Source organism: Camelus ferus, chromosome 1 (genome assembly GCF_009834535.1).
Source record: "Camelus ferus isolate YT-003-E chromosome 1, BCGSAC_Cfer_1.0, whole genome shotgun sequence".
NCBI lineage: Eukaryota > Metazoa > Chordata > Mammalia > Artiodactyla > Camelidae > Camelus > Camelus ferus.
In genome coordinates this window covers 115,398,382-115,424,190 of record NC_045696.1, presented here as the reverse complement: position 1 = coordinate 115,424,190, position 25,809 = coordinate 115,398,382, and the positions used below count along the sequence as shown (strand labels likewise).

Genomic DNA, 25,809 nt, shown 5'->3' with positions numbered 1-25,809 from the left:
CTTTTAGCGGTTACACATTAGTGAAAAAAAAGAGGGAAAGCAAATGAAATACAATTGTGAGCTACAGCTGTGGTTTTACTAATAATCAGGCAACAATATTTCATCCTCACAAGGTGTCACATGGCCTCTTAACTCCATTAGGGGAAGAGAGACAGACAGACAGACAGAGAGAAGCCCAAAGAGGACAAGTGACTTGTCCAGGTTCACACAGAAAAGTTCTCTGCAGATCTGAGGTAGAAATTTAGTCTGATCACTTCTGGTCCATTCTAGTCCATTCCATTGGACCTTAACAAGAGCAGTGTTTGATGGAAGCTGTATTCCCAACACTTACGATTAAGAATGCATTTTTCAGGATTAAGAGAAGACCATGTTTTGAAGCTGGTTGGCTTCCCATGAGCAGACCATAGTGCATAACCTTGAACTCAGTGCTCCCTCCCTTATTTTATGTCCATTATGCATTTCTAATGGAGCGGGGGGGAAACACCTAGAATTACAATTGAAATGCAAAGGACACATTTCCTTATGCTGCAGCTTGGTTTATTTCTGGTCAAAATTGGCATTCAAACTTAGTGAAACACAGCCCAACCTCAAGGGCGTTTTCCCAGTATCTGGCTTTAAGAAGAAAGAGAAGTCTTTTAAAGTCATGTTGATGGGGTGGGGGTGGGCGCAGGCAGCACCAGAGGACTTGAATAAACTGTAGAAAGGTGGTCTGCTCTCCACCTGCACCTGAACTGGGAACTCCAGATAGTGTCAATGATAGAGACCACTCCCTAAGAAAACATTCCATTGGTCTATATGCTAAACAATTGCGGTGGTGACAGTTGAGATTCAGCCTAAATTAAATTAGCACATCATCGGCCACATGGAAATTTTTTTACTTTTTCCAAACACTAGAGCTCCCCAGGCCCTGGATATGTAATAAATCAGAATCCCTGCACTTAGGAAATATATTCCTCTCTCTATATATAAACACATATTTCTATTTAAATATGTTTAAATAAATACAAATGTATTTCTATATGAATATATGGGTATAGTTTTACATTCATGTGAAATATATGAATATCTGTATTTTTATAGCTCCAAGGGCAACCCTGACACACAAACCAGAGATGACCATATAATTGGGAGTATGAAAAATGCTGACCTGATGTGATATAAACAAATAAGCAATTTCTTCCTTGTGTGTTAATCAGATGTTTCTGTTGAGAATTTGGGAAAGATATTCACATTCTTGATAAATGAACTCGTCTTAAGTGGTATGGTTTGTTTTTTGGTCAAAATTGGGTTTTTCTGTCAAACTGTCAAAACTGCTATATATAAAATAGGTAAACAACAAGGACCTACTGTACAGCACAGGGAACTGTGTTTCTTGTAATAACCCATAATGGAAAAGAATCTAAAAATACATGTAATTGTGTATGTATGTGTATGTATAAGTGAATCACTTTGCTGTATACCTGAAACTAACACTGTAAATCAACTACACATCAATAAAAAATTTTAAAAAATTAAAAGAAAAACAATATGTATCTCTGTTACTATGAGGAATGATCAAGAATACAATGGAATACTACTCAGCCATAAAAAAGACTAAAATAATGCAATTTGCAGCAACATGGAGGGACCTAGAGATTATCATTCTAAGTGAAGTAAGCCAGAAAGAGAAAGAAAAATACCATATGATATCACTCATATGTGGAATCTAAAAAAAAAAGAAAGAAAGAAAAAAAGGACAACATGAACTCATCTACAAAACAGAAACAGACTCACGGACATAGTAAAAAATCATGGTTATCGGGGAAAGGGGGTGAGAAGGGATAAATTTGGAAGTTTGAGATTTACAAATGTTAACCACTATATAGAAAAATAGAATTAAAAAGTTTCTGCTGTATAGCACAGGGAACTATATTCAACATCTTGTAATAACCTTTCCTAAAAAATATGAAAATGAATATATATATATTCATTTTGCATATATATATATGCATATATATATGCATATATATATATATATATATGACTGGGACATTGTGCTGACACAAGAAACAAACACATTGTAATTTCAATTAAAAAAAAAGGAATTCTTGAGAAATAAATGGACTTCCAATGATATCCATGGTCTCCCAATTATCTTGCATCCAGGAAGAATGTATTTGCAGGAGTAAACACGGGTAAAATCTGAATGGTTTTACCAAAACAGATTCTGACATGGGGCCAGATGCTTTTCTGTGTGTCTCAGCCCCTGAACTCCTGACCTCTCCCTGACCACAGCTCATGCTGCCTGCAGGAGGAAGACATGTGCACAAGGAATTGTTCTCCATCTGCAATTACTCCCTTAGAGTCTTGAAGTCAATACTTAAATATTACGAGTGCAGCCCAATGATTGGTCAATGCCTCCATCAACACACAGCTGCACTATTAACTCAGGGTATGATTCACAAATGATTCTTTTTCTGTTGTAATTGCTAAGAGAGTCCTGGCAATGAACCCAGTCTTTCAGAGAAGAGCTGATCTTGGGCCAAAGGGCTGGATAGAATCTCAGGCAGGCTATAAATATACATATATATATATATAATCTATATCTATACAAATTAATATGGGTTATGGACCTACACTCTACATATCTATGTCGATTGGTTTAGATACAGGTATATATCATCTTTATGTATAGATAGAGATAAAAATATAGATATTGAGGGGGAGCAGGTAGACAGAATCAAAATATATCAGGAGAACATTCATCTGGGCTTATCGGTATTGTCTGTTATGCTGTATTAAAATTCAGTGTTTAAGTTAGAGAAACCTGGGTTTAAATAATGGCTCTGTCACCTAATTGGTCATGTGTCATCTCGGAGACTCAATCAAAAAAGAAGAAAAATATATTTAGATTTGTCAGAAGGAGTAAATAAAGTATTACGTGTAGCGATCATAACCTGAGTGGCTGCCTATAATAAGCACTTTCTTAAATTTAATTGTCTGAGTCAAACAGACTTAGCCTGAACAACATTATTTGCCATGAAACCATGATAGGGAGGTTTTAACCAAAAGTACATGGAGTCATGCCACCAAATTTTGCAACGATATTACCGGTACAACTTGAGAAAACTTCATTTAGAAGTAACACAGCAATCCAGAAACCATGTACACGCAAAGCTTATAATTTAGAATATTTGACTGTCTCTCCTAATGTTTAATAAAACACAAACACACATCCATACACACAGACACATACACAGCACGGCACCAGAGCCCTGGAAACCCTGCCTGGCCCCCATATAAATGACACTTTGCTTGTCATTTTCACTTTCTAATGGTTAATGAATTCCATGTAATAACTGCCAGTTTCCCGCCGCCCCTCTGTCCCCTGCTGCAAAAAAGCTAATCTATTCAGAGGCAGATAATTGCAGAGCTGTTGAGACAGAAAAGAAATCGCTGCATCTCACCACTGTTGTGCGCCTCCAGCTGAGACGCGGAGTTGACGGCGACCTTGCATAGCGAACAGTAGAGGAGCCGTTTCGCCTTTTCTTCCTCGGTCTCCGCGGAAGGACACGAGTTATTGCCAGGGGCTGTCGTGGGGCTTTTCTCCACTTTGGAGGTGATCTCAGTTGTCATAACACTGCTTTTGCGAACTTCCACCGTTGTCGTCGATATTGCTGGTGTCCCTGTGGTGCTGTCTGCGTTCAAAATAGCACAGAAGAAAAAGGAAAAAAAAAAAACAAAAAACAAAAAACAGTGGTATTAGCCTTCCCTATTTGGACACGGGTCACTAATATACTCTCTGCTAATAACAATAAACACACCGAGCAATCGACGCTTGTCAACTATACGTCAATCATCTCCCGAGGAACGGAGGTATGGCTGTAGATGACCACATACAGTTTTTATAGTGATATAAAACATTCAGGCAATTCTTAAAATAGATAACAAACATGCTAATTTTTCCAGGGAGTAAATAAACATATTCACAAATTTCTCTTGTTAACATACGGCCTTAGTAAAATAATCTTTACAGCGTATTGAGCTTTGTATATTTCCACAAGGATGGCTTTTAAAGAAATAAAATGGCGGGTTAATGCTTTTAAGATATTTTCTTTTTTTTCATTACCACTTGTCTTTTTATTTTCCTTCTATATCTCCTTCCTTAACTACTAAAAAAAAAAAAAAAAAAAAAAAACCAAAAAACAAAAAACTGATCCTGCTGTGTGTGCTTGTGCAAAATACAGAAAATGAACCCTAATAAGACATTACTTTGTTCAGATAAAAAAAATCACTGCCTTATCTGCAAAGAGCTCTATCTTCAACAAGTACAATAATCATAGATATACAAATACGAGGAATTCTAATCTGGCATATTTATTAAACGCACGTTCTGCACCAGGTTATGTTCAGGAAGTTCGTGACACAAAAGTATCAAACATCAATGGCCACTCTTTATAAGGAATTCACAGACTGGTCACACCATGTTAATGTCACAGCTTTTCAGAGTGTGATGACGAGGAAAGTGTGGATGCACTGTAACTGTACAACCTTCTGGCTCTGAAACCTGATTCTAAATCTAGAGAGGTCAGCCTCCAAAGTGAAACCAGCTTGTCCTTACTTCACTTGGGTATACACAGCTCCCGTCCCAAATGTGCTACTTAACACAATGTTAGCACCGTTTGCCATATCCAAAAATGAACTGCCAAGGAGCCTTATGCCCTAACCTTCCTACTCTTAGATTACTTTTTCCTGCCTCCTGGCTATGCTAGTTCTTAAGTTCCTCTTCAGAATATTCTCCAGCTGCCTCTCCAGCTACAGCTGCTCTTGAAATTGTGTCTTATTCCATATACTGTGATGGTCACCATCCAATGCCACACTGAAAAGTCCACGATGAATAGAGTGGGTGGTGGCTGTTAAGGATGGGAGTCTACCTGCAATGAAGTGTTGTCCTCATAAACGCTTACTTCGTGGTAGTTGATGATCTCAAGAGTTGACTGCGGTTACAAGATGCCTTTCAGCTTGGATTTCCCCTTTGATCCAGAGACAGAGGGGGGGATGTGCATGAGGTGGGTTATGGCTTTTTCCCAAATATGGCATCAGAAACACTAGTCAATCAGAAGAGAAATGAGCTCTTGTTGAGGGCTGTTGTGTAAAACAATTCTTCTGGGTCTTTCCTTTGCCTGACGCTTCATATACTTTTAATCACTTATTTTACTGTAAAATCACTAAGTAAATCCCTTTCAGTGGCATGGAGAATATATCCACCAATCATGTTACCTAAAAAAAAATCATATTGCTATGACTAGTTTATCTCATGGCTAGAGGAAAATAAGTAAAATTACCCTAACATCAAATATTCCCACCAGAACACATTTTATTTCCTTGAAGGCTGAAAAGTCCACCTCCTGATTAGTGTTTACTTGCCTACTAAGGTCCCCATATTAAAATATCAGGTAACAGCCAAAAAGTATTTCTGAGACCTACGGCATAAAACACAATGACCAACTTGAGATGGTCCAGTAGGCATTCATTGCTTCTAGCAAACCAGAAATTATTCTTGGAAAGCATGTGCATGTGTGTCTGTGAATAATTGCCAATGGCTAACCTGCACAAATGAAGAAATGTCAGGAGTTAAGGGAATTTCCAAAGGCTGCACAAGTAGTATCCAGTGAGTCAGGAAAAGTGTTTCATGGAATGAAGAAATCAGGGGTTTGAGGAAAAAATGTTGTGAGTGATGCTCTTGGCCGTGATTGTGAACCTCCACCTTAAGGTCACAAACGGTAGTGGGCTAAAACCACTAAACTGTTTTGATGATCAGTTCTGTGGGGAGTGACAACCATAAATACAGGTATACTGAAACTTAGTGTGGTCACAGGCTGGAACCCGAGTGTAATACTGTGGGCGTTTATTTTCATTTAAATCTAAGGATATCCCTAGTAACACCCTGCTTCCAACAACTTTTCCTTTTGGAAAAGGGTTGACAATATTTATTTTATGGCTTGATCAGAAAATTATACATGGCATAGATTATAGTAACCCTCAACCAACTTCTCTATTTGCGGTGAAATTCGTAACAAAAGTATAGAATAAACAAAACCGTGGCTCATCCAGTCCCTATGACAGCTGCATTAGTGTCTTTCCTAACCCCAGAGGATAATGTACCTTTATACCAAGGACGCCAAAGATTAGAGACTCCAGATTCTCTATGCCCAGGGTTTAGTGAAGTATTAACATTTCTTAGAGCAAGCCCCTTGCATGAGACCAGCTTAGGGGAATTAGTATCAAAATGCTTCACTTATCTTCCCGGCTTCTTACTTTGCTGCATCTTTTAGACCACACAGCTGAGCAAAGATCTGTTATTTTCTCAAGCTTGAGGCTAATTTGAAAGAAATACAGTTATATTTTTCACTTGAAACGTAATATATAGATCTTGGGTCCACAAGGTAGGATTACTATTAATTTATAACAAGACATGAATTTTTCACTTACTTTTCATTTATCAGAAGTTAGGGGGACTTTTTTTTTTTTAAAGTAAGGTAAATATATTTTAAGATTATGCCACAAAAGAATCAATTCTTTTATTCAGTTGGCTTTTGATATCTGGGGTTTTGCATCTGTGGATTCAACCAACCGGAGATTACAAATATTTTTTTAAAAACCCCAGAAAGTTCTAAAAAGCAAAACTTGAATTTACTGTGTGTAGGCAACTATTTACATAGCATTTACATTGTATTTGCAACTATTTATGTAACATTTACATTGTATTAGGTAGTATAAGTTATCGGAGATGATGTTTTTAAAGTAAATGGGAGGATGTGTATAGATTATATGCAAATACTATGTCGTTTCATATAAGGCACTCGAGCATCCATGGATTTTGGTATCTGTAGGGGTTCTGGAAACAACTCCCTGTACAGAGTGAGGGATGACTGCACATTGCATATAAAATTACATACAGCGAAGAGATTTTCTTTAATATGGTACATTAAATAACCAATTTTACATTATTCTTATCCACTCATTAAAATATAATTTTGAATCATTGATCATGTTAATAGCATATACTCTTGACATTATGTGATGTCAAGAACTACCTCTGTGATCTTCCTCCCCCAAACTCATAACCCCTGTCTAACCATGAGAAAAGCATACATAAACCTAAATTTAAGGATATTCTACAAAATTCCTGACCAGTAGTCCTCAAAAATGTCAAGGTCACCAAAACAAGAAAAGTCTGAAAAATTGACAAGTCTAAGGAGATAGAATGACTAAATATAATGTGTTGTCCTAGTTGGGATCCTGGGGTCAAAAACAAATTAGGTAAAAACTTAGGAAATCTGAATAAAGTATGGACTTCAGCTAATTAGTAAGGCATTAATATCAGTTCATTACCTTTGACAAACGCTCTGTAGTGATGAGATGTTGACAATAAGGGAAACTGAGAGCATGCAGAGGACCCCCCCTGCCCCGTGATATTCTTGCACCTTTTCTATAGATTTAAAGCTATTCTAAAATTAAAAGTTTATCCAATTTGAGAAAAATCAATTTATAACCAGTCAACATATCATCATTTCAGTTACTTTGCAGAATCATAGAAAGGATCTTAGTGGTTTCATAGTATAGCTATCTTGGATTTTAGATTGGGAAATTTCAGTAAAACTAGGACTTGACATTGCATCTCCCAATTCTAAATCCTTACTGCAATTCCAAATTGTTATTGTAGGTTGCAGTGACTCATGCACTTGAATTTCATCCCATTAACATTCATTGGGCAGTTTGTTTGTGCTAGGTGCTGTGCTAAGCCACCGGGAATGGAAAAGACAATAGATATCCATCCTGCACAAATAAAACAAACAAACAAAAAAATAGATATCCATCCTGTACTGAGTGGTCTGTGAGACATCCCATGAGGACTTGAAATAATAGTAAACTTAATCCTTCAACAGTTTTGGTCATTGCTATACCCTTGCACTTCTACTTGGTATAAAAAAAGGCATTCAATAAATACTGACTGAAAAAAAAAACAATAAATGAACAAATGAGTGAATGTATGAACAACGCAATTATAGTTAATGATGGTAGAAGCACTTTTAAAGCAATCACAGGTATTAATTCATTCAGTCCTCATAAAAAAAATTAAGAGGGAAATTTGGAGTTTGGGATTAACAGATATAAACTACTATATATAAAATAGATAAACAACAAGGTCCTACGGTATAACAGAGAACTATATTCAATATTTTGTAATAGCCTCTAATGGAAAAGAATCTGAAAAAGAATACATAGTATAGTATGTATTAAATATTATATAACAGTACAATATGTATTATAGTATAACTGAACCACTTTGCTGTACACCTGAGACTAACACAACATTGAACAACATTGCAAATCAACTATACTTGAATTAAAAACAAAAAAGCTAAGAGGGGCATATCATTTTTATCCTCATCTTAGAGAAGAAGCTGAGGGATGGAGAGGCTTGGGAACATGCCAAATGCCAGAGCCACCAGCAGCAGTGGAATGGTTTGAACTCAGACTCAGTCTGGGTCAGAAGCACATGCTCTTCATTTATTTTTTTATTGTTAAAATTGTGATTTTTTTTTGCATAAAAGGACCAACTACACCCCTTTCCATTAATTCCAATTGGTCATGATGTCTTATGAATGTTTGAAGATAGCATCTTAAAATTTTGACTTTAAAAGAAACAAGACATGGCCCTAGTTAAAGTCGATCATGCATGTCCAATCATCCATTTATGTTCAAGTATTAAGTTGCTGGAATACACTTAGGAGGAAGGGGAAAAAAAAAAGGAAAACCAACAGCCCTCAAATAAACCCTTTTGCAAAATGGTAAGAGTCATCCACAGGCCTTCCTTATTGTACCCTATTCTTTTCTTTTTTCCCCCAAAGATGAGAAACTAGAATAACAATTCACTTTTCCTAATGTTTCCCAGAGGCAAATTCAGATTTCTTTGCACCATTCAACCAATGACCCTCTAGGAACTGTACATGTGACAGGGAGTGGAAAATCATGGGTGCACTTCAGTGGGAAGAGAGAGGTTTGAGATATTGGGTTTTATATTTCCATGCAATTTTTATGCCAGCTCCCTGTAGCAAATATTCATTTTTGTAACTGTCACTATTTGGTTTTGGCATCAAAACAGATTGCTAATACTTTGTGGAGTAGGGCTTTAGAAGAGAATGAAAGGAAACTTGTCAGTATTCAGAGTGGCCCATTTTGACTCTCATTCTTGAGTGCTTTAAAAGTACTGGAAGTACTTTTTTAAAAAAAAAATTCATAAAGTATAATAAAAGTTTCCAGAAAATAATCAACAACTTGAATTCTAGATAATAAAACAGAACAGCCAAGTGACATGCTCCGGGTAAGACATTTATTCTCCCAGTTACAGACCTCATAACCCAAGCAAGAGAACCAGAGATGAGTTACTTAAGTTTCCTCCCAGGTAAGAGAAATTAATATTACAACCTAGAGATGCTCATCCCATTTTCCTGTGGACTGAAGACTCAGAATTATATACAATTTATTTCCTTCTTCTTTGTGGGAATTTAAGTGTCAACCAGACGTTCCAGCAAGTGAACAGAACAGCTGCTTCCTCTTAAATATGCTGACATTCTGAAGTATAAAAAGGTGTTTCATGACAAAAAAAAAAACACACACAAGTTTTTAGAAATTATTACTGGTGGTTTCTTTCCTTGGTATTTGATCTAATTTAACCAACATCTATTGAGCACAGAACCACCCTCTTAGACATGGACAGGAATGGCCCCTGCATTGGGCTGGGGCTCCCACACATCACAAGCCACTGAAACAAAAGTCTATTTTTGTAAGTTTTGATGTCATAAAAACACTTTTTAGAGAGTTCAATAACAAATTGAGGAAAAAAAAATTGAGGAGATGAGAGTTACAGAAAAGGGAAGTCGAGGACTGAACTGGGTGCCGCAGGGGCTGGAGTGCAGAGCCTGAGCGCTCACAGGTTCATGTGTGCATACATGCTTGTGCCTGTGTGTCCATGTGTGTGCATGCATGCTTATGCCTGTGTGTCCATGTGTGTGCATGCATGCTTATGTGTGTCAAGAGCTGAGAGGAGGTCACAGTCTCCAACTGGAAACCAGAGAAAGAGAAATAATCAAATCACCAAAATATACATCCAGGCAGACAAAGTGACCTCAAAACCTCCCCTCCCTCCCCTCTGCTATAGTGGTCCAGGAAATGCTACCTGGGAATCCTCAGTCCACAAAATGATGGTGGGGAGAAAGCTTGCTTCCCCCACAGGCTGCCTGATTTGGGTGGGTCCAGTCACCAGCCAAAGTCCTGGCTTGGGGCACCACCTTTGCCCTGCCCCTGCAGATCTGGGCTACCACTTGGTAGGGCCGGGGCTGATTTAAATGGGGACAGTCCTTACCCTTCAGGGCACAAGGACAATCTTGGGGGTGCAGCTGTGGGGCTGCTAGTGAAGTCTGAGGTACAACTTGTAAACATTTTTTGGCCTGTGGTCTCCATCTGAAGTCTTGTCTTGGCCCTGGAACTTTTGGGGTGAGCTTGATTGAACCCTCATATGTCCAAGCCTGTGCTGATCACTAGAGGTTAAAAAGTAAACATGATGTCATTTGGGTACCAGAGAACAGGGCTCTGATACCATGAAAGGGGAGGGGACAGTGGATTTGCTGTTTTGGAGGAGGACAAGGAGCAGGAGGAGGTGCCACCAGACCATATTAGAAAAATATTTGTACTTCAAACTCTATCACACCTCCAAGGGTCTGGGACTTGGAAATACCATGCAAAAAACTGATCCACTGTACTTTTAAAATCAAGTCTTACAGTAACCTGATCAAAACTCTTAATGTCTTAAGGGGTCAGGTGAGTAATTCTGTCTACTGTTAAATCATTTGAAGTAGATTTCCCATGTCCTGGGTGCATGAGAAATTATAGAAAGGCAAGCGATTTCTGACTGCAACTTTTGAGATGCTTCCCGAAGCGGCCCAAATTACAATCTAGTTCGAGACAATTGCATCAAGTAGATTCAGACACAGTGAGCTTGGTGATTTATCTGCTGATCTCACTGTGTGCCCCGTACACCAGGTGCAGATTAATTATTCTGATGAAAAGTATTTGAGACAGAGCCTGTTTCAAGAAATGGGTGATTCAACTTTTGGATTTTCCTCCTGAAGCCAGGATCAATGAGTTTCATTGGGATTGGCCATTATTTTTTAGGAGGACCATGTGATTTGAGAGGTCATGTAAGATTACTTTCATTTTATAGGAAAATATATCAGGAAACTAGGCTGTTCCTATCACTGGCTAAAATTTGGGGGTAAGATGGCTGAAGAAATCAGGTTGCCAAGTTAGGTAAAGATTGCGGAAGCCATCAGAAGGAGGTGGTGGTCAGTACCGGATCAAAGAAAGCTTGACTTGGGATAGGCGGCAGAGAATGAGAGGGTGCAGTTAGTGAAAAGGAGGGAGGGCAGGAGGATCAGGCCAAGCAGAAGGGAGATCAGAGGCTCCAGAAGCACAGGGGCTCAGTAAGAATTATCCAGATCCCTGGGGAATCAGGCAGGATCCAACAAGTGGTCAAATGAAGCTCAGATGAACTTTGTGTGTCTTCAGATCTTACATCTCTTAAATGTTCTTGACCTCAGGATGGACCTCTCTGGTTTACACTGGGATTTCATCAAGTAAATGCAGGCATGATAGTAGGCAAGAGTCACACACACACACACACACACACCAGGAAAAGGCAGATGATGTGAAGGAGTGAAGTGGGGAAATTGACAGTGATGGCGGTACTCACTTTGATAAACAGGAGAGCACACAGCTCTGCAAAAATGGGATAGCTCATTTTCCACTCTAGCCAGTTCCTGCCATCTTAGAAATACATGTCCAGTTTTATCAGATGCTTTATTATTTTGGTGAAAGCCAAAAAAAGCCATGTAAAATTTCCAAATTTTAAGGGTTAGTAACTGTGTGTGTGTGTCAATTCCCGTGTGAGACAAAATCTACCCTGTGAGCTGTGGGCTGCCATTTTGAAAGATGCTCTAGGGACACTGGACCCATATCCCAAATGCTGCTCGTCTCCACAGTGGTTCAGAGTCTGGGCAGACGGCTGGACTATGGCTCTCCCTCAGGAGGCAAGGTCTCTGTTCGAAAGAGAGGGAGCTGATTAGAGTTAGTCTTGTGTTTTCCTTCCCCAGATAACTTGCCCTCATTTCTTTCTTTCAAGCCCACAAGGAAGGGCTCCTTCTAGGGCAGAAGACTGGACGTGTCTCGTCAGCTGTGTGTGAGGGCTTATAACTTAATATCCCAGTGATGCTCTTGGTTCCTAACAGTCACCTCAACAATCTTTATCAATATCTTAGCGAGTTGGAGCCTCCCTTTCTAAAAGTCAGTGGGGATCATCTTCCTCAATCCTATAGCATATATTTAATCCATTCCACACAGAGCTATTACGAAGCTTGCTAGGTACTGGGTAATTGATAGATACAGATGCTCCTGTCAACAGATTTAATCTTTTAGGTATTTGCCTTTCTTTCAGAAGTTGAGGTCATATCCCCATCAGGCTCTGGACTGAAAATTGGCAGAGAGACAGACGCAACAGATCTCTGACGGCTGACCTAAGTTTTCACCCTTGATTATTTTCATCTTAAAATTTTCTTTCACTCTTTTGGCTCTCAGAACATCCAATAATGATGGAGCCAAGATGTTGGGAACTTCTGTGAATCAAGAATAATCCTGTGGCTGTAAAGGAGTAATTCCCAAACTCTTCTGTACCACGTGGAAGGCTTAATAAAGCCCAGACTGTTGATTACTGCCCTGAGGGTTTATGATTCCAGGTTCTGGGCTGGGGGCTCAATATTTGCATTTCTAACAAGGACCCAGGTGTTGTTGCTGCTGGCGGGGCTGAGGATGACACTTAAGGAACAACCACTGACAGCTCTGTCAACTAGTTTTTAGTTTAGTTGAATTGGTCTCAGCATTAGAGCTATAATGGCACTTAAATAGAAAGCCATGGATGTAAAACAGGGAACTATGGATTGGATGACCACTGTCCTGTTTTTCTTGTGACTAAAAGACTTTTAGTATTTTCAGGAAAGGTCCCAGGCAAGTCAGGACAAGTTGACAACCCTAAGAGGGAATTTGGAATAAATTAGGGAACAACTCTTAAAAAATGCTGTAGATACTTAAGCAGGCAGTGAGTATTTCTACCGAAGGGTGCATTTTTTTGAGATGTATGTGATTATAAATGAGGGAACATGGAGACATGTTCATATCTTTGAAACAGAGAAAAGTAACTGTGGGGCTTAATTAACCTTCCATGAACCATTAAACCAGGAGTTCTTTTGTAAGATACAGTCTTCTCTTTCTAACAGAATCTGTGTGCTTCCATAGAATTTGTTTCCACAGGATTTGTTTCCTCTATCACAAATGCTTCATCCCTTCCAAGCATAAATTAATCCAAAGTAAATGAATTCAAAACGAAGTTACTCAGAAGGCAGGTCCACTAGGACCTCAGAGAGTTCACTGAGTGGGTCTGGCCATGGTGCCCACAACTGAGAAGCACCAAGAAGAAGGGGCGAGTTTTGTCAGAATCTGTGAACTTTTCGATGAACATCACAAAAGGGAAAGAATGAGGAAGACAAAAAGAAAATCAATTTATTCCAAAGCTATTTTAAGTGATTTGGATGCCTCTAATTTAGGAAGCTGCCTTTTGGGGCTTCTAATAGAGAGATATATTTTTTCCTTAGGAAGGCGGAAGGAAAAAAAAACTTTTTCCACATCTGCGAGTGGTAGTCCCCCCTCTTTGGAGAGATTTCAGCAGGGAAAAAAATGTGCTGTCTGCCACAGTAACACTTCCCATTTCATTAATGAGGAGACCCGTGTATTGGAGAATGTCCAATTTGGCAAAAAGTTAAAGCGTGGTTTTTCAGCAATTGCCTTTGGTAGTTTGTTCTACGTATGTATTATTGCTATATATGGCAATAATCTTCTTCTGGGTATGACCTTTAGGTTAAAAATGAGGGTTTACCTTCTGCAATATCTCACTATTAAGAATTAGGACATGATAAATCATGAATTTTGAGAGCTTCTACTAATTGAAACTGAACACAGTGAGGGAGCGCCTTCTGACAAGCGAATTTAGAATGAGTAAAGGATTGAGGACATGGAGACAGCGACGCCAAGCCAACTAGGATTCAAATCTGTGCCACAGAATTCTGCAAGGCAGCCCATATAATAAAAAGGGAGGAATAATTGTCAGCTCTGCAAGCTTTTTTTGTACCAGAGAGCTGTCTTGAAGATAAGAAAACAAACTCTCACAGTGGATGGCACAATGATAAAATATTTAGTGAGGATATAATTTAGAACATTATCCTATCTGGTCTCGGACATCTTACTATATGTCTAAGACTGACTTAGCGATTTTCATTACCATGTTAGTGTTCCACAGATGGACGACGGAGAAAACGTTTTAATCACCAGAAGGACACCATGATGTAACTCATGCACACTTGCCACACTCAGACATGTAGAATAAAATTGTTTTTCAAATTTCAGAGGACCAGGAAAGGAGTTTTCAGGGAGTAAGTTCTACTGGATAAATTATGGGAAATGGCTCACAAAGATGAGAGAAATATAGAAAAAAGAGAGGACCTTTAAAAAAAATCAAGAGATGAACAACAAGGACCTATATGTAGCACAAGGAACTATATTCAGTATCTTGCAATAACCTATAATGAAAAAGAATATAAAAAAGAATATATATGTATAACTGAATCACTTTGCTGTATACCAGAAACTGGCACATTTTAAATCAACTATGCTTCAATTAAAAATTTTTTAAATTGAGATAACATTATATATACATATATTTTACATATATTAAAACACATATACATATACTTAGATATATTAATAATATATACATATATTTGTAATAACAAATTTTCAATAACTGCTAAGCATTCCATTTCAACTGTAAATTGTGCTGTCTCAAGACTCCAACTATCAGTAATTTCATCCAAAACAGCAATTTAATACGATTTTTTTCCTCTGTAGGCAGGGTAACAGGAAGGGAGGTCATCACACAATACAATCATTTTTCAATAGAATTTCTCCCCTCAAAGTCATTGTCTCCATATAATACTAATATACTTCAGCCAAGAAGATTTTTAAGAGTTGGAGGACACATAGAAATTAGGTAAAATGTGCACATCAAAATGAACAGGAGAAATCAGAATTCTACTAATTATTTACTGAAAGGTTGGTTGCTGAAAAAATTAATAGGACTGCTTAGAAATAATAACATTCTGGAACAAACGCCTCTCTTTACAGCAAAGCCAACGGACCAATTTCCAGTCTTCCTTTTTTTTAGCTACAGAAACCATATAAACCACATTTTTCATGAAATTCCAGATATAAAATGATCTCCTCTATTACAAGCCCATAAATGATCACACTGTTTCAGAAAGTCCAAGCCACAGCAGATTGCCTCTTGCACAAAAACTCAACACACCATGTATTCTTTTTTTTTTTTTTGAGAATATTCATTGTAACTTTATCACCATTTCACCAAAACTCTAGTTGAAACACTAAAAAAAAATGTCAATCTCTCTTTTGTCTAAATGATGTAGAATAACCATTTGATTTTCCTTAGGTCTTATTAAAAAGACTAGTTATTATGGCTTTATTTCAACAGCTTCAAATCCAATTATTTATTTTGAGTACATACTTACGGGAAAAAATCCATTCTGATTCTTGGTTAGCTCTGTCAACCAAGATTTAATTCCATACTTTGAGATAAGTAGATTTTTAAAGTAGAGCTGTGTTAATAAAGAATATAATGTCTGATAATTTAAAAATAAACTTGTATCACCTCTGATGGGTTGGTCTGTATGGCAATTCTAATCCACGGAATGTGAAATATTTTTATAGCTACAAAAGGATAGAAATCTAGTCTCATGCGACCTGACCTCTCAAATGGGGACAGCATTTCTATTTCATTTCATCCTTTGGGATCTCATTGCATGAGTCAAATCAGAACACCATATTAGAGACAATTTGATATTAGACATCCTGAAATTTCATCACTAATTTTGACAAAATAATTTACAAATATAATCTTTAAGCCTTAGAAAAGACTCATTATTTTATGTAGAATATATATTTGTAGAGCTATTTTTCATAATCACTATTTCGATTATGTTTAACTCAAGGCCAACTGTGAACATTAAAATTAAAAGCCAGTACTTTGGGTAAACCACTTTATTTTACAGATTCTTTTTTTTTTTTTTAAATGATCTTTCTTGGGATAGAAGATTTTCTGTTTTCATGGATCCTGTTTTCTGTAAACCTGTTTTAAAGCAACTTGGGGTTCTTTTGAAGAAGTTTCTCTAGAAATGGAGAAGCCTAAATGACTGGCTCTGCTCAAGTCCTTCCTGGCAGATTCCTCTGGCTCTGATGGAAGCCAGGCCAAGAATGCCAGCAGTCTCCGGCTGGATGTGTGGGGTCCAAGGTCTGGATGGACGGGGGCATCCCAGGCAGACACCACATCCATGCCTGGCACTCGGAAGGCTGTGGCCAAGCAGTCAAGATCACAGCCAGGTCCCCACAGCCAATTCACAGGGCTGAGGAGAGAAGTCAGAGCCAGGAGGCAAGCTGATTGAGAAGACACAGCACTGGGCTATTTGAGGACAGAGCTTAAGACCATGGCAGGCAGACAAGGTGGAGACCTTGTCAGGTTATTTTTAGCATAATGGCCTTACCTCTTGGACAGCCCTGCCATGGATTTCTTGGGATGACTCATGGCCACCACCTGCCCCTCCCAGAAAAGAGGAGGGGACGCAGAGGGAAGGATGGGGGCTGTGGGGTCTGGTCTTTGGGCTTCATGGCCCTGGACCACACTAGAGGGAAAGGGGTGAAGAGGCAGGAAGCGTAGGCTGGGCTCAGTCTCCTTTATTTCCTCCTCTTTTGTTCACCTTGCCTCTTCCCAACCTCATGAAAAACAAGATGGCAGGATAAATGATTAAAGTAACACATGTATGTACAGATGTCTCCTTTTGAGATTTCAACTGGCTCCTGTAAGCCTCCTCTTACTGCGGGCACTTCTAGAGAAAACAAAACTTTAAAAACTTTCCAGGTCAGCTGGGAAAAACAAAAAGTGACCAAGGATCGGCCAGGTCGACTCACAGAGTTAAGCTGTCTGATCTGGTTCATCTCTTCCCAGAAGCGCATCCAGAGAACATTACAGCCTGGGCCCAGGTTGGCAAGCATGAAATACATTTTACCAAAATAGAAGCCCCAGATGAATGCACCCAGATATTTTATGTGCACAGATAATTCTAAGTGTTGTGGGAATTCTCAAAGGTGCTTAGACAATGAAAAAAATCATGTATTTTATTTTCACTTCACAAGTGATAAAGGCATTTCGTGCACTGCAATGCCCTAACAGGAGTCATTTGCTTCAGAAAAAAATTCCATTGTAACCTAACCTTTAAAACACAATTCCAAAGCCAGGACAAGTCTCTTCACTGCCTGACGGGTCAATCTGGGTTGATAAATGTGTCCTCAGCCTGGAAGTTTAATTACCTTAAGTTGAATAAATCTGAATGAGATGGAAATTATTTGCTTATTAACTCTGTTTTTTTTTTTTTTTTTTTTTTTTTTGTAAGACAAGAGAGGACTAGAAAGAAAAGAAGAACAAGAGGAAAGTAAGAGAGCGTGTCTTAAGTGCCCTTCTAAAAAATACAGATTATACAGGGAGGAAAGTTTTGTGAGCTTCTCTTCTTAAAGGGTATTTTTATCAGTCAGCACAATGGGTCAACATGATGAACTGACCCATAGGATTTGGATGAAATCCTCTTTTGGATCTTTGAAGGTTCCATCATCACAGATGCTCCTTTTCTACTGAAGGATCTATGCTGTTAAGATTTCTGAGATGCTCACAGAAATGGTGCCACCCGAGATGATGATTTATACATTCTGATGTGAAAATCACTGAAACACGCAATGACTGGTAGATGCCAAAGAAGTCGACAGCCAATTGTGCAAGGTACATGTTACACAGTAACCCCACCTGGCAGATAAGGCATCACTCAAAATGAGACAAAGACTGCTCCTTCAACTACTTTTATGTCTCATTCTTTTTTTCTTTTCTTGCTATTTTACATTTAGCATGACATAGAGTGATCTCTCTAGTTGGTCCAACAACCCAGCTCTCTCGTTTTATAGGTCCTTATTCTAAATGTCATTACTGCTAAAGGAATCAGCTGTTGTACTTTCTCAAGCATAAACCTAAATAATTACAACAATTAAACCAAAGTGCTATTAAGAAAACTTAAAAGATGCAAGGGTAATGCCCTACATTTGTTTGGTCCTTTTTAGTTTTCAAATACATTTTGTAGACACTTATTTCTTTATATCCCCAGGACTGTTAAGATGGACATTAGAATTCCTATTTTATAAAAGAGAAAACTGGTTTATTGATACGTCACTCGCTAGACTCATAGCTATAATTAGAGAAAGCCATTTTGAGTACCAACACTTTTTAGGATTTATTGTTGCCATCTGGTAAAAAAATATATCTTTATCATCAAGAATTAAGTGTAAAAAAATAAGTACTATCAATAGGAGAACTGATACTGCAGAATCATATAGTAGTAATTTTTTATTTCTATAAAAATATTATTGCTAAGACAATGTGTATGGCTAGGACACATTATATAGTTAATTTTGAGCTAATTTTATAGCATTTAGAATAGAGGAATATTTATTAACAATTTTATGTAGTAATATTGCTATACTACTTAAGTTTAATGAACCATGTTAGATTTTAATACCCGCTTAACATATTTACTAAGGTTTCTAACCTTTTAGAAATTATAATCTTTTAAAACATGATACTAACTACTATATATAAAAGGTCCTACTGTAGAGCACAGGGAACCATATTCAATATCCTATAATAACCTATATTGAAAAAGATTATGAAAAGGAATATATATATGTATAACTGAATCACTATGCTGTACACTAGAAATTGACACATTGTAAATCGACTATACTTCAATTTTAAAAAAACATAAAAAGACAAAGATATCCTTTAAATAGCAGTTAGATAACATTATTTTTCTCCTTAAACTACCACAAGGGCTCCCTTTTTCATCCTTAGTAAAAGCCAATGTCCAACTGAAAGCTTAGATCAGGGGCAGGACAAGGATGTCTCTCTTACTATTGCTATTCAATGCTGCACTGAAAGTTCTAGCCAGGACTGTTAAGCAAGAAAGTGAAATAAAATGTATCCGGATTGTAAAGGAAGAAATAAAACTTTTCAGAGGGCATGACCTTATCCATAGAAAACCTCAAAGAATCTATAAAAACAAAAATTAGATCTAAAAAAATGAGTTCAGCAACGTTGCAAAATACAAGATCAATATACAAAAATCAGTCATGTTTTATGCATTAACAATGAACAGTCTGAAAGCAAAATTTAAAAAAATTATTTACCATGATATGAAAAGAATAAAATACTTAGGAATACATATAATCAATGAAGTGCAATACTTGTTCACTGAGAACTCTAAAATGTTGCTGAAAGAAAATTTAAAATACCTAAATATGGGAAGATATTTTTTATTCATGGATTGGAAGACTTAATATTGCTAAGATGATATTATTCCTGGAAGTGATCTACAGCTTAAATGCAAAATCTATCAAATTCCCAATGGCCTTATATTGCAGAAATTAATAAGCTGAACAAAAGTTCATACAGAAATGAAGAGACCCTAACAATATCAATATTGAAAAAAAGAATGCAAAGAAGTACTCACACTTCCTATTTGAAAACTTACTTAAGCTGCAGTAATTAAAACCAAAGGGGAAAGGGCAAGGGAGGGATAAATTAGGAGTTTGGGGTTAACAGATACACATTACTATATATAAAATAGATAAAACAACAAGGGTTTACTGTATAGCTAGGGAACTATATTCAATTACTTGTAATCACATATAATGGAAATGAATCTGAAAAGAAAAAAATATGTATTTATATGTAAAATTGAATTGCTTTGCTGTACAACTGAAACTAACATTGTAAATCAACTACACTTCAATAAAAAATAAAATAAAAAAAACTAGTGTGGCACAAGGATAGACAGACATATAGATCAATGAAATAAAACTGAGAATAAATGCCACGTATAGACAGGTAAATTTGACAAGGGTGGTAAGACCATTCAAAGAGGAAAGAATAGTCTCTTCAACAAATGCTCCTGGGACAAATAGATACCCACATGCAAAAGAATGAAGTTGGATCCCTGCCTCACAGCATATGCTACTCAAAATAGATCAACTTAAACATAGGACTCTTTTAAGGAAACACAGTTGTAAATATTTGTGATCTTGGATTAAGCAATGATTTCTTAAAAATGATATTAAAAGCAGAAGAATCAAACAAAATAGGTAAGTTGGACTTCATCAAAACAAAAAACTTCATGTGTCAAAGACACTATCAAAAAAGTGATAAAAACAATTCACAGAATGGCAAAAAATATTTGCAAATCAATTATATGATAACAGTCTAGTGTTTAGAATATATAAGGAACTTCTACAACTCAACAATGAAAAGACAAACAGTCCAATTATAAGGGGGACAAATGATCTGAATAGACATCTTTCCAAATAAGATGCAAATGGCCACTAAAGGCTTGAAAAGATAGGTCCACACGATTAGTCATTAGAGAAATGCAGATCAAAACCACAATGAGATGTTATTTCACACTCACTAGTATGGCTATAATAATGATGAAAATGGGTTAAAAGAACAGAAAATAACAAGTGTTAGCAAGGATGTGGAGAAATTGGAATACCCATACATTGCTGGTAGGAATATAACATGGTGCAGTGGCTGTGGGAAAGGTTGGTGGTTTCTGAAAAAGTTAAACCTAGCATTAACATATGACTCAGCAAGTTCACTCCTCAGTGTATACCCCAGATAAATGAAAATATATTTTGACGCACAAGCTTGTAAATGAGCACTCACAGCAGCACTTCACAATGACCAAAAGAGGGAAACAACCCAAAGATCCATCAAGTAATGAATGGGCACACAAACGTGCTATGTCCACACAATGGAGTATTACTCAGCCATATAAAGAAACAAAGTAATGACACATGTTACCATATGGATGAATCTTGAAAGTGTTACCCTAAGTGAGAGAAGTTTGTCACAAAGGACCAGGCATTGCATGATTCCATTTACCAGAATAGCCAAATCCACAGAGATAGACAAAGTAGACTAGAGGTTGCCAGGGAATGAGGGAAAGTAAAATTAGGGGGTGCAGGCTTTCTTTTGGTGGCGATGGAAACATTCTGAAATGTGATAGCTGTAATGTTTGCGCAACACTTTAAAGATACTAAACACCCTAGTCTATAACACCTTCTCGGTGAAAGGTTGTCTTACTACCTTGGATAAAACCGCACCCCTCTTCCCACACCTGTGATACCTCTTATTCTCCCCTGCTTTCTTTTTTTCCCCCCATAGAATTGATCACATTCAAATATGCAATGAAATGTATAGCAACCTAAGGGTTGTTGTTTATCATCTGTCTTGCTGCAGTGGAATGTAAACCCTACAAGGGCAAGAATTTTTAGTTTTGTTCTTTGCTGATTCTTAGCACCTAGAATTGTACCTGAAACAGATTCCCAATAAATGTTTCTTGAATGAATGAATGAACAAATGAAACAACTCAGGAAATAAAATGACACTTGAAAAGGAGGAATGAATATAGGATGAGGCAGAGAAAAGCCTAAGGTCAGTATGTGGTTACAGTTATGTGGAACTCATTTTTTTTTTAATCTCTTTAAAACTTCTGGTTTCTTTTGTTCAAGTGTGATTTAATTAGGTAATTTAAGACAAGTGGTTATGATTTTTTTTTAAATGAGGGATCTTGTTCCATGATTTCTGAAGTCCTTTCCAGCTCTAAAATAATACCATGCTTTGAAAAACAGATGTTTCTAAAAACTTAGCTGTAAGACCCACAGTTCCTAAGGGAGTGATTAATCAGTTAATCTAAAAATTGCACACAACTAATTCTTCACTAGCCCTTCCCTTACCAAAGGCCAACAGTCAAATGAGATATGGTATATGGGGAAAATCATTTTCTGCATTTGGCAAATTATGCCGGGAATCATATCAAGACATGATTGCCACACCTTTTTCCCCTCTTCTGCTAGGCCAGGAAGAAAACAGATAAACTTTAAACAGCTGAAAAAAAGATTAAGATAAAAGCTAATAATGCAAGAAAAAAGACTGTAGGAAAATTGGAACTCTCCATCAGCAAGTAGCTGTGTAAAACGGAGATGTCTCAACCTTACGAAACAGACTGAGGTTCTCTTTAAAACTACAGGTAAAAATATGAAAAAAAAGTTTAATTTTACTACATATTATGGTTCTTTTAAATCTTGTTCTAAACCTAAATGCATTTTGTACGTATTATTAGGATGAGTTAATAATCATACTTAATCCATTTCATGTTTTGTCTTCTTTCTTTCTCCCCACAGAAGCACCATCATTGAGTGAAAAGACATGCTGGTTTTTTTGTTTGTTTGTGTTTGTTTTTGTTTTCAGTTAGTTAATTCCACGAGGAGCCTACCCACTAATGAGGATCAACCTAGGGAAACTTCACAAGCAGGTTTTGACCTGGTAGCTGAGGCCAAAGAGTCTCAAACCTAAGTCAACAAGTTGGTGCAGCCATTTTGGAAATTATTTTGATACGGTTCCTCAAAGGGTTAAACACAAAGTTACCATGTGACCCGGATATCCACACCCACACATACCTAAGAGAAAGGAAGATGTGTGGCCACTCAAAAACTTGCACAAAAATGTTCATACCAGCATGATCCCTAATACCCCCAAAGTGGCAAAATCCAAAGGTCCATCAACTGACGAAAGCAAAAAAGAAAATGTGACTTATCCCGGTAATGGATCATTACTCTGCCTTAAAGAGGAGGGAAATCACGACACGTGTCACATCAGGAATGAACATGAGGAAGTCACTGTGCTAGGTCAAACGGATCAGTCACAAAACACCAGGCCTTCTGTGATGCCATTTTTAAGGACTCTTCCGCACGGGCAAACCTACAGAGACAGAAGGTAACTCAGTGGTTGTCAGGGGAGAGGGAGGGAGGGGAAATGGGGTTGATGGGTATGGGGTTTGTTCAGAAGGTTCTAAAATTGATTGTGGTGATGAGTGCACAACTCTGTGAACACACTAAAAACCACCAAATTGTACACTTTAAATGGGGGGCTTGTATGGTATATGAATTATCATTGCCATAGAGTAATAAGCTATGAAAATTCTGACTCTGTTTCTGGTTTGCCAAGAGGATGCATGAGCAGGTGTTGGCTCCTGTCATCTGGGAGGGGGGAGGGGGAGCACAGGTGACGCCAACGCTTATGTAGGTGCCATGGTGGATTTCAGACATCTCAAGAGTGGTGTGGCCCTTGTGCGACTTCTGTCTTCAGGCTGCTCTCTGGGGAGACTGAGCCTTATTAATTAAAATAGGCAAATGAGATGGTAGTAATGATGTACCTCAAGCCAAAAAGATTCCTCCTAAGACAATGATAACCACACCTCTGCTAGAAGTCTTGTAGAACCAAATCTAAGCTCCTCTGTAAAACGTGCCAGTCTGGCCTTTGAACACTTCTGAGCTACAACTCCAGCTCCTCAAACTAGCCTAGCACCCCACGTGCTATGCTCTTGCCCAGCTTGGCGGGCACCCTTTGGCCAAGGCTCAGTACAAATGTTACTGCAGAACTCGGATTCCTTCTCCATATGCTTACAACACCAATTTCCATATTCTCATTTTGGCACTAATCCTGTTACTATAATTATTTTTTAAATGAGCAATCTTTTCCCCAGCCGGTGTCTCCCAAGGGCACATGGTAAGTGCTTAAGTAAGGTACTTGTTTGGCTGGCTGGATGAATGACTGAATCCAGTGTTGCGTTTAACTATCTGTTTGACAGCTCCTCTCTGCAGGGACGGACGGGGAGGGTGGAGTGACACAACACCTGATGAATGAAATGTAAATTTAAATGATCGAAGTGGTGGGGGCAATTGCAAAGTCAATGAGTGGACAGACTGGTGTGGAATCCGCACAAGGTTGGCGTGTTAGGGTACCTTTTACTCTCAGTGAGTTCTCAATCCCCGTCAAGAGAGCATCCCATCGTGCTAAGTGTATTTTATTTTTAAGCAATACAGCCCTTGAACATAAACCAGCTGTCTCATCTAGCACTCAGCCAGTGTACCATAATCTACAGTACTGCTTCATGAAAATGGAACAGGCTGGGCATTCAAGACAGACAGCATGTCTACGCCAACCTGCCACCTTTTGAAGGCATGTCCAAGGGTAAGTAGGAGAACACCCAATGCTGACTGCAGGTGAGGGCCTTGGAAGATGGACTCCATTCTGTAAGTCTGGGGATACAAGACTGCTCCAGGTCTCAGGCTGACCACCTCCAACATCCCTGAGTGATGCTTCACAAGCCAAGCTGCAGCAAGCACCGGGCCACCTCACTAACGGGATTGACTGCTGCTAAATCACCTGTCACGTTTTCTGAATTTCCAGTTGATTTAGTCTGAATGTTAAGCTTACTCCTTGGCGTCCATGTTTCCGTTGATGCTGTTTCATGAGGATTCCCAAGAGACCCAGGCCTGACCTCAAGTTCACACTCAGATGCTTTTGTGGTGACACCATCTTTTTCCTTTCCAGGGCTGGACAAAATAAAATTCAACTGTAGCTTAGTGTCGTATGTCCTAGCGGGCATGAAAGACTGAAGTAGATCTGGAGGCCTTGGTTTACATCTGCCTGAACTCCAGATGCCTCAGCCCTCAGCCTGATGCTGTGTGGAACTATTCCATGGATATCAGGTCATGTGTACAAAACCAGAAAGCTGTTGGTGATATTGAGTATTTATCATTTAACCTGGCTTCTACCAGATTATATTCAGTATAAAGTTTAACAGCAAGCTTTTAAATTGTGGATGTCAGTGGGGACAAAAGAAATAAAGAAATTGATTTTTCTTTAAAATATTACATTGTACGTGGCTTTGAAATTAGATCTTTGTATATTATCTTATAGTGAAGCTACAACAAATGAGTCCTTTAATAAAACACACAAGTGTTTACATCTGTGGCCTTTGTGTTGTGTGTGTAAGAAGCAATATTTTGTATCATTTTCTATCCAGCACAAAACTTTTTCAGGAAAGAAGGTGCAACAAAGGTATTTATTCAGAGCAGCTGTCATCTCTAAAACTGATGGTTTTCTAATTTGATCTAGAGTTGTGATGCTGAACGTCCTAAAGAAAACAGCAATTAATAAGGACAACTGAATTTGTGAGCTAATTCCTGACTCAAGACTCATGCTTCTGCTAGGAAAAAAAATTTATTAAACTGATTGCCTTCATAACATCAAAGATTTGTTTATCACTGGACAATTTGCTAACTGCTTTACATCCATTCATTCTCACAAAATCCTTTTAAATCAGAGCAACACTATTTTTGCTTATTTTAAAATGCTTAAACAAAAGTTTAGAGACTTGCACTGGCTTCACTGAAAGACACAAGCTCTGAACTGCTGCCTGAAGACCACGGTGGACCTCTCCCATCACGTACGGTGTCCTAGGGAACTGAGGTGAGAAAAGGATGGAAAATGGAAAGAGACTCTCTGCTTTTCATCTTTTAAAATCATCGTTAAGTTTTAGTTTTTTTCTCTTTGGTCTTCACATTTTATTTATTCATTTATTTTTATTTTTA

At 37.9% G+C, this 25,809-nt stretch overlaps 1 protein-coding gene across 4 annotated transcripts in view; it reads right to left on the bottom strand.

Annotated features, from left to right (window-relative positions):
* Positions 1-25,809, bottom strand: part of ZNF385D (zinc finger protein 385D) — a 290,314-nt gene that overhangs the window by 14,325 nt on the left and 250,180 nt on the right. For all 4 annotated transcript variants that reach the window (XM_032488687.1, XM_032488682.1, XM_032488691.1 and 1 more), the window contains one exon: positions 3,447-3,677. In XM_032488687.1, the coding sequence (XP_032344578.1) occupies positions 3,447-3,677 (231 nt within the window). The remainder of the gene's footprint in view (positions 1-3,446; positions 3,678-25,809) is intronic.